Source organism: Neopelma chrysocephalum, unplaced genomic scaffold, assembly GCF_003984885.1.
Source record: "Neopelma chrysocephalum unplaced genomic scaffold, ASM398488v2 Primary Assembly neopelma1_200, whole genome shotgun sequence".
NCBI lineage: Eukaryota > Metazoa > Chordata > Aves > Passeriformes > Pipridae > Neopelma > Neopelma chrysocephalum.
In genome coordinates this window covers 2,772,016-2,786,052 of record NW_020897862.1, presented here as the reverse complement: position 1 = coordinate 2,786,052, position 14,037 = coordinate 2,772,016, and the positions used below count along the sequence as shown (strand labels likewise).

The 14,037-nt window shown below is 46.9% G+C and overlaps 1 protein-coding gene across 1 annotated transcript; it reads left to right on the top strand.

Moving 5' to 3' along the window:
• Nucleotides 1–4,984: 4,984 nt before the first annotated feature.
• Nucleotides 4,985–12,388, top strand: SPSB1 (splA/ryanodine receptor domain and SOCS box containing 1). The gene is made up of 2 exons (XM_027702858.1): nt 4,985–6,667; nt 10,253–12,388. The coding sequence occupies exons 1-2, from the start codon at nt 5,974–5,976 to the stop codon at nt 10,378–10,380; spliced, it is 822 nt and encodes a 273-aa protein (XP_027558659.1). The 5' UTR covers nt 4,985–5,973; the 3' UTR covers nt 10,381–12,388.
• Nucleotides 12,389–14,037: the final 1,649 nt, after the last annotated feature.

Sequence of the window (14,037 nt, the reverse complement as noted above, 5' to 3'; positions counted from 1 at the left end):
AACTGCAGCAAGTTGCTTAATTCCTTTTAACATCTGTGTGTTCCTTTACCAGTAAATGAACCGTTTCTAGCCAGTCTTATTGTCCTGACTTGCTTTGTAAAGGCCACAGACCATGAGTAAGTGTGGAAAGGAAGTGGACACACCAGACAGGATAAGAAGCAACTGTGCTGTTGGTAATGCAGAGGTCTGGACTCAGCAGTAGTAATTGTTTAACCTGCATAGCTTCCTAGTGCTGCTGTCCTCAGAATACCCAGGACAAAGCGTCCCCAAGGTAGTTTTGGAAAAGGTACAAAAGAACTGCTTTAGAGTGCTGGTCTAAGTGGGTTGACCATGGGGAGCTGAACTAACAGTGCTTCGTGCCAAGAACGTAATGGCTGCAGGCAAAAGGCTGCAATCTGCCTCTGAGAAGCTATTTTAAAGAGTCTTGATTTGTGACTGGTCTCTAGCATGCAGCTGACATTCATAAGCTGCCTTACACGGAGCTGTAAAGAGCCTAATGACCTTTACAGCATCCCCTGAACTTCCTCTGTGAGGAAAACCAGCCTGAGTTGGCTTTTTTCATTGGAAGGAGTACCTTAGTTTCTCTGAACCAAAATTGCCATTTATAATTATCCTTCAATAGGAGAGAAGATCTCAGGCAGGAACTTGTGGAACTCCTTTTGTCTGAGTTGCTTCCATCATTACAAGTACTTTGCAAAGTAACCTCTCCTGTTGTTTAGTGGTATTTTCTGCTAGATTATGCAGCACTGCAGTTAGCAGGAACTGCCTGGGTAGGTGGACAGGTGGAAATTTGCTTAAGTTGGTTTTTAGTAAGTGGCTTAGTCGAGGATGGGTCATGGTTGTTACTTCAGGTTTTAGTTTACTCAGATGTGCTCCTCTGAGTAACTTCAGTGCCTTGTTTTGGAGAACCAGACACTAGAGAAATGGTGTAAAAGGGCACATTGCTTTCATCACACTGCCTTCAGCACGGCAAAAATAGCTAGGAGAACTTCAGCAGAAACTGTCTGAATCATCCCAAGGAGAGGAAGGATGGAGAGCTGGGTTCACCCAGACAAGCTGATTCTTAGTGGTTACAAGTCCTAGCAGTGCTGTATGATGACATGCTCTTGGCTTCCTTGGGCAGAAGCCTTTTCTGGTGTGTCTGAGGGTGGGCATGCTTGTACTGGCTGCCTCATGTATGGGAGAGCAGAGCCCTTGGTGCCTGCTCAGTAGGTGAGTGAGGCTGTTTGCTCAGCAAGGTGGTTGTTAACTTTGTAGTCCAGGCAAGTCAAGCATTGCCAAATCAAAGCGACTTGTTCTCCCCATCCCTGGCATATCTCGAGCACAGTAACTTGTCAGGGGCCTCTTACTCTGCTGCACCTTTGTGCTGTTTGCTGGGACGTGGGCCACCTTTCTTCACTCTTGCTTGCCCAACCTGCTGTGATCTCAGTGACTCCAGTTTCACTTTTCTGTGGAGGCTGCACAGCCCTGCCAACACCTCAACCTGCCGAGCCCAACTGCTCCTGCTCCTCAGGAGGTGTGGCTGAGGAAGTTGCCCCTGTGGCAACCTTCTCCATGTGGGGCAGGGCAGCAGTGAGGCTGCCAAAGCCAGTGCTATGCAACGAGGGTTGCCTGCCCAGTCCTGATCTCAGCAAACTTGCAACACTCAGACGCGCTCTAACCGTGTTGTTGGTGCAGTTGTTCCTGTCATCTGTCCTGCAGCTGCTTGGGCTCTGCTAACACAGCACTGGAAAACTTCTTCAACAGCATAGGTGAGCTTTTTTTCCCAAGGTTTAATCAGCGTTTAATGGGGTGGGAAGGGTGTTAAAAGCCAGAGGGCTGGTGAAGTGATTGCATCAGTGCTGGACGGGGTGTCGCAGCCTTCCTGGGACCTGGTTCTGCCCTGGGCAGAAATACACAGTGCAAGTAGGCTGCTGTGTTTCTGATGCCAAAAGTTAACAGCAAGCAGGGAAAATCAAGTGTCCTGGTTGTTTGGGGCTAAAGTTTGAATGCTGTTAGAGGCATGTGAGTCTTCATCCCTCTTCACGCCGGTTAAGATGTGTTGTAGCATTGCTGATCCATCTTGGCTTTTAACTTGGGGATGCAGAAGGTCTGCACAATCAAGGGATCTGTTCTCAGCCCCACCAAGGGAGGAAGGGGAAATCCCTTTCTTTCTAAGGAAGGGTCTTTGTGGGCAGTTGCTGACATCCTAGTTGTGCACATATCTACCTTCCAGCAGGTTAGTCAGCAAACCAGGAGCAGTGTGGCTCCTTTTTCTGTTGGTTTGCAGGATGAACATTCAGCCCAAGAAAATGAACCAGGTTTACTTCATGCTTTTCTAGTAAAATCATGGGAACATGAGCAAAACTACAGTGGTTTTTTTTGGTCTTATTTGTTAGTACTGTCTGGGATCCTTTAGTTCAACTTCTAAAGCTGGAAGCAAGTAAATCACTACAGGTAGAATATCTTTTCTTTCCTTCTTCTGAGGTGTGTTCCAGGCTGGAAATCTTTAGGGTAGGGCTCTGATTCATTGTCTGTAGAGCACCCAGAGCCTGTTGGGTGTTTAAAGATCTGGCCTTTTATCTATAGAAGTACACTTGATATCATGTGGAACAAACGAAGCCACAGTAAACTGACTTGAATAAATAGACTTAAAGTAAGACTGGATCAGGAATCAAGGAGTTTAAGATCCTTCAAGTGTCCTTGTTATTGATGCTCCAGACAGGTGTCCTGTAGGTGTTGAGTTGCAGAGCAAAGAAGGACCCATGAGGAGCCTTGGGTTTTCTGAGCTGAAAACACCAACTCTGCTCTGTCATATACAAGATTTTCCTCAAAGACTTGTGTTCTCCCTGTCTAACAGCAGGGACTTGCATTGAGATGTCTGTCTCCTGCCTTGATCTGTTTTCAGCAAGTAGTTGTTTTGAAATCTGGCATATCTTTCTTGTATGGCAAACTGCCTGCTTGCTCTTGAACAGCGAAATCGAGGGGAGGTCTAATTCTCACTGAAATAGCAGTGAATGCTTTTCTCTGAGACACTCTTACAATTTCATTCCAAAGCTTTTAAGCCCAGAAGGTTAACAATAGAACTGAAAAAAAGCATGGGAGCAGAACTGAGCATCATGGGGATGAGCTTGTGTTTGTGAAGCAGAGCAGAGTTGCAGCAAGCCTGAGCTGTTGATAAGAGAGATAAAAGCACTTTCAGTGTTTAGATTTGTACTTAAACCTGTAGCAGTTCAAAGGTTTTGAAGCAGCCCATTCCCTAGAACATCTTCTCATTTATGGCTGGCTGTGTCTCACATCAAGCTGCCCAGGGCATTAATCCATTAATTTAAGAGGATAAGCTCTTCTGCATCTCTCCTGCTGCAGGAAAGTGCCTGTTTTGTCTTGTGCGTGAAGAGGCTTTTCCTTTTGAAAAATGAGGGTGTAACTGTGCTTCCTGACTGCAGGGCAAGGTGCCACTCTGCAGTTCTAGACCAGGCTAGTGCCAGGAACAGCAGCAGAGCCAGCTGTGAGCTGGAGTTATTGCCTTGCCCTAATAAGGAGCCATGTTGTGCTTAAATCTTGGCATATGGTGCTCAGTGTCTGACCTGCTCTCACTCGAATCAACCCCTTTGTTCCAAACCTTTTCCTTTTTTCCTCCTTTCCCTTTATTCTGGCCATTGTCTTTCATCTGGTGTTAACAGTCTGCCTGGGAAAGAGTCGTAACTAATGGAAGTGATGAGTGGTGCTTGTGTGCAGAAAAGCTGCTTCCTCTGCAGAGCCAAGCAGGCAGTGAAGGGTGTCCTGTCCCCTGTGCTTCACAAGTCCCTGTTGTCTTTCACTGGGGTGATTCCCTTTCTGGTGCAGCAGCCTTGAGAGAAATATGATGAAGCTTATGTTGGCAAAAGGCAAAAAGTCATAGTGAACGAGGCATTGTTTTGCTAATGAAGAGCACAATTGTATTCTCTTCTCTTGAGTATTTTGTGCTTCAAAGAGGTCTGCACCAGTACTCCTGCAGTCTGGCAGTCTGCTTTGTTTTGGTTCTTGCTTCCTATGCTGTGTTCTCACATGTACTGCACAGGAAGTCTCTGCCTCTCCTCCTTCTGCCAATGTTTTGTTCCTTTATCCTAATCAAAATTCCAACAGCTGAATTTGCCTATGGACCTTCCATGTGTACTTTAGCCAGTCCCTTGTTGACAGCCTTTGCCCTTATGCCACAGGCCTGGGGAATGCCAGGTGGTTCACCTGGTGCTTTCTGTAGAACACCACATGTTCAGCAGCCTGATGGGTTTTATCCCAGCCTGAGCAAATGACTTACACTGGAACCACTGCTTTGGGTCAGCATTAATGTGCCTGTCCCAGGGAAGCTCAGCTCGTGTCTGTTTTGGCTTGTTCTTGGCATCCCTTGCTTTGAGCTTTTGCTGTTCCTTAGGCTTCCAGAGAGCAAGGCAGCCTGTGCCCTCCAGGGCTGGAAGTGCCTGTGAGTCATGGAAACACATGGGCCCAAGCAGGAGCTGTGGGGCACAACAACTAAATCGTGTGTTGTGGGAGGGTGATGCACTGGCATCCAGGGACTGCCATCCCTCTGACTTTGTTGTTTCTTGCTTATCTTCAGCTGCTGACCAGCTGGCTCACACAGTTCAGGATTTGTTTTGATGTTGGGGATGGTATTTATTCAAGTTGCAGGATGTCTTGGTTATCTTAGCAGCTGATAACATGATTGGATCCTGTTTAAATGGCATCTTCTCTCTGTCAGTGCCAAACATCTGAGGTTCTTGAACAGTTTGAAATAGCTGTGCTTCAGCCTGTGCATTGGGGTGTGACTTTTAAAGAACCTCAGGCCTTTTTCTCTCCCATCCTTGACAAAAAGGAGGGAAGGGAAGGAAAAGTCTTGTCTCTTGTTACTTAGGAATTATGAGATTTAGCTCACTGTTCCAATGGCATACCTTGGACTAGTGGTAAAAACCTGTAGGGAAGCTGCTGAATTGAATATACATGAGCCTTCCCTGTCACCTTGTAGTTGAAGCCCTGCTGCTGATGTCCAGTAATCTTATTTTTAAACCAGATCTGATTCATGCTCTGTTTTCTATGCCAGATGAGGTTCTTGGTTGTGAGTAAGTGTTGTGACTGTAGCTGGCAGGAGTGCTGCATGATTGCCTCACTTCAGGAAATGTTAAAATAACACTTTTTTTCTTAGAAAGCTCGTTTGCTCCCCTCCCACTTCTAATTCTCCTAATAGCTGCCCCCAGTTTGGCAGCTGTCTTACAGAGGGTTGTTTGTGTTGCTGAGTGAGAGCAGAGACAGTTCAGTGGATGCAGTGCTGGAGGAGAGGTACACAAAGTGAGCTAGTACCTCTAGCCAAGCTGGCTTAAACGTTTTAGAGGTTTCTCTGAAATCTGGAAGGAAAACTGCTAAACTGTGAGAAGAATCTTGCTCCTCCCCCTGGACTCTGCGTCTGAAGCAGGGGATTTTTTTTCCTCTTGGAGAAGAGAAGCTGCCCCAACCGAAGCTGCTCATTTGAGACAAACCATCCAGCAGGTTTATCTGCTCCCTGGCTACAGTAACTCAGTGGGGCCAAGAGTGCCAGTAGCTGCTGGAATGAGTGTCCCCCAGGGACGGACCCTGCAGGTTTTGTCTGCTGTGTTGGACTTGCAGTCAGGCCTCCAAGGTACTCAGCAAAGCTTCAGTGGGGTTGAAGAGAGTTATCTCCTCAGACCTGTATCAGTGGCTGCTGTGTGGTTTGCCAGGCTGTCCGTGGAACCCTTCCTTGCTGGTGGAAAGGCAGGACAAGTTGTTGGGATAAACAGATGAATACTGTGCTCTGTAAATGTGGCACACAAGGCTGTGTGTGCTAATGTTTAACTTGTCTCTTGTTTTTCTTTCCATCCGTTAGGCAATCCTGAGTGGTGCACATCTTGACAAAGTCTCCTAGCAACCTTTCCTGCGGGGCTGAATGACAGCAGAAGCTGCCAGGTGAACCGATGAGCCTGTAAGGAGGCGAAACCAGGACACACCATGGGTCAGAAGGTCACAGGTGGGATAAAGACTGTGGATATGAGGGACCCTGTGTACAGGCCACTGAAACAGGAGCTCCAAGGACTCGACTACAGCAAACCCACACGGCTGGACTTGCTGCTGGACATGCCTCCCGTGTCCTACGAAGTGCAGTTGTTGCACTCGTGGAACAACGACGACCGCTCGCTGAACGTGTTTGTGAAGGAGGACGACAAACTCATATTTCACCGGCATCCGGTGGCCCAGAGCACAGACGCCATCAGGGGCAAGGTGGGGTACACCCGGGGGCTGCACGTGTGGCAGATCACGTGGGCCATGCGGCAGCGGGGCACCCACGCCGTGGTCGGGGTGGCCACGGCAGACGCCCCCCTGCACTCGGTGGGGTACACGACCCTGGTGGGGAACAACCACGAGTCGTGGGGCTGGGACCTCGGCCGCAACAGACTCTACCACGACGGCAAGAACCAGCCCAGCAAAACCTACCCCGCCTTCCTGGAACCAGATGAGACTTTCATTGTGCCCGACTCCTTCCTGGTGGTCCTGGACATGGATGATGGGACACTGAGCTTCATTGTCGACGGGCAGTACATGGGGGTTGCATTCCGAGGACTCAAAGGGAAGAAGCTCTACCCGGTGGTGAGCGCGGTGTGGGGACACTGTGAGATACGGATGTGCTACTTGAATGGACTCGACCGTGAGTATAACTCCTGTGTTTGTTCTGGCTGCACAGATTTGCTGCTGCTTCAGTGCAGGCTTACTGGGACAGCCTGGGGAGGGGCTTCATCCTTCAGCTCCTGTCAGCAGGAGCGTTGCTGCATATAGCTCTGAATCCTTAATGGCTCCCACAAAAAGTTTGGCTGTACACACGTACCCAGGCACCGCAGGGTTTGGGTGGGAGAGTGTGGTGGGGGAAGGTGGTGCCAGTTGTCTGACTAGAGATGGCAAACCTTTCTATATTTCTACCAAAGCATCAGCAAACATTCTTCTGACAGTTGCACTATTTGCAATCTAATCCTGGTGTCTCTTCACAGAAAATGGTCCGAGACAGTCCCCTTCCTTAAATGGGTAATGGAGGGACTTTTAAAATCCCTTGCAGGCAAGAATGGGAAAATCTGTCCCTAGCTAAGAAAATGGGAATGTCTCATCTTTCAAAAAAGTAGCTCACTTCTCTGCTGCTTTCAGAGCAGGGTGTGCTCGTTTGTAGCAAGGGGCTGGATATTGTAATCAGCCCAGCTTGCATGCCAGGCCTTTTACTAACAGGCACATCAATCTCTAGCTAAGCTTAGTAATAAATTTGGCTGTCCAAATGTGCTAAAGTCTGTTATCTCTCATAGTCAGAAGTTCCCGTGGGGCCAGACTGTGACTCAGTCCTCTGGGTAGGGTGGAGGAGAGAGGTGAAGGAAGTGGATTAAAATCTGGATTTATGTTGTTAGTGAAATAAATTTGGCAGAATTGGTATGAAGAATAGTTTTTCCCCTACATTCCAGAACAGTGTCTGCCCAAAGGCTGTAGCATATTGGGCTTCTTTATTTGTGCTTAAGAGGTCTCCTAATGCTGGGCCAGCAGTGGCAAACCCTGGCACTCCTGGCCTGATGTACAACAGAGCTGCCACCAGGCACCAGAAAAACAGAGCTGTCAGAATAACCAGGAAAGCCCTGCAAAGGGATAGCAGCGACATCCACAAGTGCTTTGAGAAGTACATTTCATCTCAGCAAGACCAAATAGAGAGCTCTTGGCGGAGCATTTTCTTACCCAAAGAAAGAAGCCCAGACCCTTCTGCCCCCACAGTTTACAGAATGGCAGCAGCTCCAGGAACCAGGTTTTGCTGAAGGGTCAAAGGCAAAACCTGCAGCTCCCCTCAAAGCCAGCAAGTCTGTGGAATTGTTGGAGCAGAGCTGCACTTAGCAAGGAAATGGCCACCTCCAGGATTGGATTTGGTTGTAATGTGCTCTCGGCATAGGAGTGAATTGTGGGCACAGGGCCAGGAATGACGGGATGCTATTTTGGCACAGATAGAAAGAAGGTGTCTGGCTCTAACCACTTCTGAGCATTCAATAGCAACACTGTCCAGTGATTGTAGTGCCTGTGAATGGAAGGAGGTCGGATATGTGTGTGCTTTCTCTTTTGGTCTCCTGTCAGACTGGGTTATCAGCGCAAACTAGACGAGGATAAAGTTCTTGTTCTTAATCTCTGTGGAAGATCCTCTCCTTTTAAGGCCGTTAAACTGCATTGTATTTGTTATGTTAATGTCTATAGGCTTTGAAGGTCAGGCCCCTTGTCCCCTGGGATGCTGGCTAGACAATGCCTCTGTCCCAGCTATCTCCACACAGAGCGGGCGGAATTGGGACAGGCTTTGAATGCAGTGTGTTTGTACCCCAGTGGTTTAAGAATAAGCTACATTGGGAAGTGCCAAAGGAGTGCTGCCAGGAATAGGCCTCCTTGGCAGTGTCACAGCCAGAGCAGAGAGGTGCAGCCTGACTGCAGGGACCTGCCCCTGTGGAAGAGGCAGCATGGATCCTGAACTGGGCCATGAGCAGACAGGAGCAGGGCTTGCAGCCAGGCCTTCCCTGTGACACAGAACACGTGTGGTAAGTGTGGGGCTTGGGAAGCAAGAGCACTGCCCTGACACATCCGTGTGCTCCCCACCCAGCTGCCAGTGCAGGAGAGGTGTGCATATAGAGGCATGATTCCTCAGGAATGACTAACATGGATCTGCTAGGAAAAAAAACCCACATTTCACTGCAGCTTCCCTTGGAAGGAGGTAATAGCTGGTGATCCACAGCAGGGAAGGAAAAGAGGGGAAATAGAGCATTGGTTCAGCTCTGACTGTGAACATGAGGAGGAGACAGACCAGTTTAAGCCTGTGTTTCCTGACTTTGTTACCAAGTCTCTCCACAGCTAACAAACTCTCCCTCTCACAAACTTTTTCCCAAAAGTTGGATAAAAGTTACTTTTCCCCCTTCTCATTGGAAGTGTTTTCTGCATGGAGCAGTGTGGCTGTTAATTTTTTCCAAAGTAGAATCAGGAGTGACCTGATCAGAGGCTACTGACAACACCTTTCTGTTTGAGATTTTCAGTGTTACCTTTGAACCTGGAAGGAAGGTACTTGTAACCACCTTATTGATGGAATGAATTCTGGTAAAAAAAAAATGCAGTAACACGATCATGCTCAGAGAAAGTAAGCTTTCTCTGTCTCTCACCTGTTCCAAAAGCTGTATGAACAGAGAGATTAATTTTGCATGTAGTAGTAGAAGATGGAGCTGTTGGTATCTGTCAAAGCTCCTGAAAACTGCAGCTTCGCAGCCAAACTCATTTCATGCCTGTGGATGCTTTTAGGTCTGTGTTCAGCCCAAGAGATCTGTAAAGGAAGCTTCCTAAGGGTGCAGGCAGAGCCCCCAGGCTGTTAAGAAGGACATGCAGTTCTCTGCTTTGGGATGTCTTTTGTGTTTTCTCTTGGGGGGAGGAGAAACCCCTTAGGCTTGAGCAGTGTGTTGTGTAAAGGTGAGCTTTGACAGACTCAGCAGCAGGAGCTGTGAGTAACTAATGTGTATCTTCTCCTCTGTGCAGCTGTGATGTGTTTGTTAACTCTGGCTTTGACCTTAGTCCCCTCTAAGTTGTGAATGAGTCCTCAACAGCAAAGGGCCCCGTATGCCATTCCTGAAAAACTAGTATTATCTTGTTCGGTGTTTTAAGTACAGGATGCAAAAAAAGATAGCCAAAGGCTTTTATCCTTCCCAGGTTTGTGACACAGGAGGGAATCCTCCAGTGGAAAATGTCACAACACAAGTGGTGACATGAAGCTTTGACAGATGGCTTTGTTTTTCATGGGAACTATGTAATATAAATGAAGGGGGTTGACAGCTGTTATCCTATATATGAGACAAATCGTGGCGCTTTCTGGGTGCCCAGACCATGTGATGCTCTCAGACTGCTGCAGTCTTTTCCTTCAGTGACTCTTACAAAAGTTTTTGGATACTGCAGTAAGAGGCACAAGCTAGAAGATGTGTTCTGTCTTGAATGGTATTGCAGAGGGGTAACTTCCATTTGAGGATTCTGGTATTTTTTTGTTCACACCTGTATGGCTTAAATAACGTACACAAACATCGTGCTCTGCTGTTGTATTTGAGTTGAAGATGCTGGTATGTGAATGCTGAAGGGTTTAGGTCCTGCAGACATGCCAGGCATTCACCTTTCTTGCTCAGACTCTTCTGGGGGATTTTTAGAACTAGCAAAATGAACGTGGGTTGAGGTGTTAATGTCTCGACTTCTCTTTCGCCAGCTGAACCACTGCCTTTGATGGACTTGTGTCGGCGAGCTGTGAGGCTGGCTCTGGGCAAGGAGAGACTGACTGAGATCCCCACACTGCCCCTGCCAGCCTCCCTCAAGAGTTACCTGCTCTACCAATGACCTTCGTGTCCGAGGACAGAGAGCTGGAACCAAGGCAACACGTCGGAGCTGACCCACTGAGCAATGGGCTCTCCACCCTCGTGTCATCGCTACTGTTGGGACTCCTTGGCCAAAGTATTCCTGCCACTGCTTAAGCCTCCATGTGCCCTTATTGGCAAGATCCCAAGTAATCCTTGTTTCACAACTGAGTGTTTTGTTCTCTGGAAGTCACTTCCCCAGCACACTTACAGAAGGGACACTTAGAGAAGCTCTGTGCTTCCCTGCTTCTCCTGAGAAAAGCTGTGCTTTGTCCTTTGGGCACAAGGGCCTAGGAGTGAATGATTTGTCTGTACCACCTAAAGGGAAGAACATAATTTGGGGAAAGGGAAGGCATTAGGAAAGGTTAAGACTGGGTCCTAAGAATGGAAAGGCACAGGATGTCCAGCAGAGTTGGAAAGAGTCCGGAATACCAAGAGGAATTAATTGCTGAGTTTTTAAAAACAAAAAAATGAAAAAAAAAAGTACAACCCCAAGCCCTGAAACACCAAAACTAAAACCCTTCCACCAGGACACTTGTTAATTTGGAGAAGGAGGTTGTGTTGCTGATGTCTGTATCTCTGCTGGGACTTCTCACCATGTTCTAGTGCTGTTTCACAGATCACTAATCCCATGTTCTTGTTTATCACCATTGCTTTCTCCTGCTCCGTTTTCTGCTCTGCCTCTTCTTAGAGGGTTTGACTCAGTTGATTGAGCAGTCAGGTGTCTTCACCTGCCTTCTTCCCAGCTTAAAACTGCAGGTTTTAGTCTGGGATCAGGGGATCCTTGCTGATGTGGGGACAGGGAAGGGACAAACTTCTGCAACAGGGTGCAGAAGATGGAGACCGGCTTTATGAGCTGAGAGCTGTTGCTCAGCTACAGGCCCTGTCACCTTGGGTCTGTTTTCTAACCTGTTCCATGGTGAGGCTTTAGAGGAACAAACTGATGTGTTTCTCTAATGGCTCTGCCAGGGAATTTTCTTCTTGGACAAGCTGCTTATATTCATCCAAACCAGGCTTCCTTCTGTCATAGACCATTGGCATAATCTCCACTTAGCTATGCAGCAGGAATAGTTCTCCCTGTTTCTTGCTTGGGGGTGGGAAGTTGTCCCAGAGAAGGTGGTACTGGTGTGGGCTGCAGAAGTACCATCAGCAGATGAGAAATCCAGGAGGTGATTGCTGCAGAATGTCACTTGTGAGACCTTGACAGAGGCCGGTGGGGTGATCTTCAGGCACAGCAAGAAGAAACTAAACCTCTCCAGAGCTGGGGGGCAGGAGAGAACTGCAATAAACAGGACAAGCAATTCAGGCAAAATCAGCACATCCCAAATAGATTCTCACCTCAGTAGCCGAGTAAAGAGGATGACACTCCTTTACTAGCAGGAGCTGCTCTCTTGACCTCTCCACAGGTTACTATGCTGCCTTTCTGGGGTTATTTTGCACATTTCTTTGTCTTGAAAAAATGTTTGTGTGGTTGGTTTTTTTGCTCTTGAGTTATTCCTTCAGTTCTGTGTAGGTACAAATGAGTTTAGTTGTTGAAAATGTTAATATATATATTTGTGGTGTATGTATAAGAACATGTTTTAAACAGCTGCTGTAGGGTACCTTTTTTAAAATAAACTACTTGCATAGTATATTTTTTAAAGCACAGAATTGGTGCCAAGACTGGGTGGGGTGTGATGTGCCCCTTTTTTATTCTAATATTATATGATTTTGTTTTTTCAATGTAGGGGTTTGTACTAGTTTCTGCTGCAGGGTGGGACACAAGAAAATTCAGTGTGTGTGGAGCCCTACTTGGTTGCCTTCAACTTGAACCAGTGTCTTCCAGAACTCCAGGGAAGTAGCTGTGTTCTCCCTACTTCTAATGCTCTTTGTGCTCCCACGTTTCCCTCTCTTCTCACTTCACCAGGACATTACTTTGTACAGTTTTAAATTCTGACTATTTTATGACTGTAGATAATACTCAGTAACCTAATAAACTTTATTAAATATTACTTGGTGATGGTTTTTATTCGCATGAAATGATCAGATTTCTTTATGCTTGGTTTCTACATGAACAGTGAGCTTATTCCCAGGAATCCTGCCCAGGCAGGCAAAGCAAGGTCTGTTGTGGCCTTATCTCTGCTTGGAAGAATAACAATTTAAAGCTGGCATCTAAAAGGTGTGTACAGATGGAGGGCAAGGTGCATTGGTACAGGATGGTAAGCTGTGGTAACCTGAGATTTTTGGGCAGTTGCCACTATTGCCTAAAAGATGGAGTTTATTAAAGTCTGTGATGAGGCAGCAGCCTTGGTTTTCTGATTTAACTTGTTTTACAGCTGATTTATTGCACCATACTCCTTTTTCTATTCAACATAAAATAGATTCAATAGAGTTTTACTCCTGCATTACAGCAAATGACTTTTCTTCTTTCAGAAAAGAAGTTCATAAGCAAATCCCTGACTTCTTACTTTATGCTGATTGTCATTTTTCTCAGGGAGGTGGTGGATAGAAGAAAACAAAATAAAATGATGAGGGCTAGAGGGATCCCTGGCCAGAAGAACAGCACAGTTAATTACAGAAGGTGCTGTGGAAGGTTAAGCTGAGTGTTGGGAGTCATTCCTGTGTGCTTGAAAAATGGCTGATTGATTTCAGTGTGTTCTGGGAAACTTCCTCAGGTCATGAACTTGCTTTAGCTCATGTTACTTGGTATTGGTTTTCAGTCACTGCCTACCCACTGCTATAAGTTGCTCTGTTTTCATGTATTTTGGGATCTGTTTGCATAAGAGACTTCACTCCTGGGCCGTGAGGAGAGATGGATTATTTTGTTTGTGGAATACAACCTGTTTGCTTGCTGGTTGTGCCTTCAGTCTCTTCCACCTCCAACCTGTGCAATACAGAGGTGCTCTCAAATTGTGTCAGCAGCGAGGTTAAGCCACGTCAAAGTGACTGAAAGTGTGATGACATGGTAGCTTTCTCAATGATGATGAAAGGTCCCCCTCCTGTTCACACACTTTTCTGTCTTCCCTGCAGCTACCAACTTCTGTGTGGAAACCAAACCAATTAATCAGTTCACACACACACACCTCAACTTGTGAGGTTCAGCTAAAGCTTATGAGCTGCCAAATAATGGTACTGTAGGAGGAAAGCTTAAAAAAAGGCAGGTAGTTTCTTTCCTCTTGTCTCCAGTCAGGGCAAGATTTTTTTTTTTTTATTTGGGATGTCTTGCATGTGGGACAACCACATGATTAAGGCAACTGTTTGTAGATCCAAAGCCTAAATATCCAGTGTATTCAGTAATTGCCACTTCTGGTTGCTGCAGGTAGTGGAGGACTTCAGTGAAACACTTATTTTTTGCCTGTTTCTGACCAAGGCCGGCTTCTCCTTTACCTTGCAGTGGAAGGCTGCCTGTGTGTCACTGGGAATGTGGCTGGAGGGGTTCTGGGACAGCAACAGGCCGGGAGGGTGCAGAAGGTGGGGCGGGTGCAGAAAACTGAGAAATTAGTTCATGCTCAGCTCCAGACACCCAAACAGGCTTGTGTTCCAGCTGCATGGAATATTTGAAACAAATGACCTGCTCAGGGCTGGGAGTCTGCAGTGTTTATGTACAGTGCCATGGCAACAGTGGAGGAAGTCATGGGATGGGGATTGGACCTGATGGAAT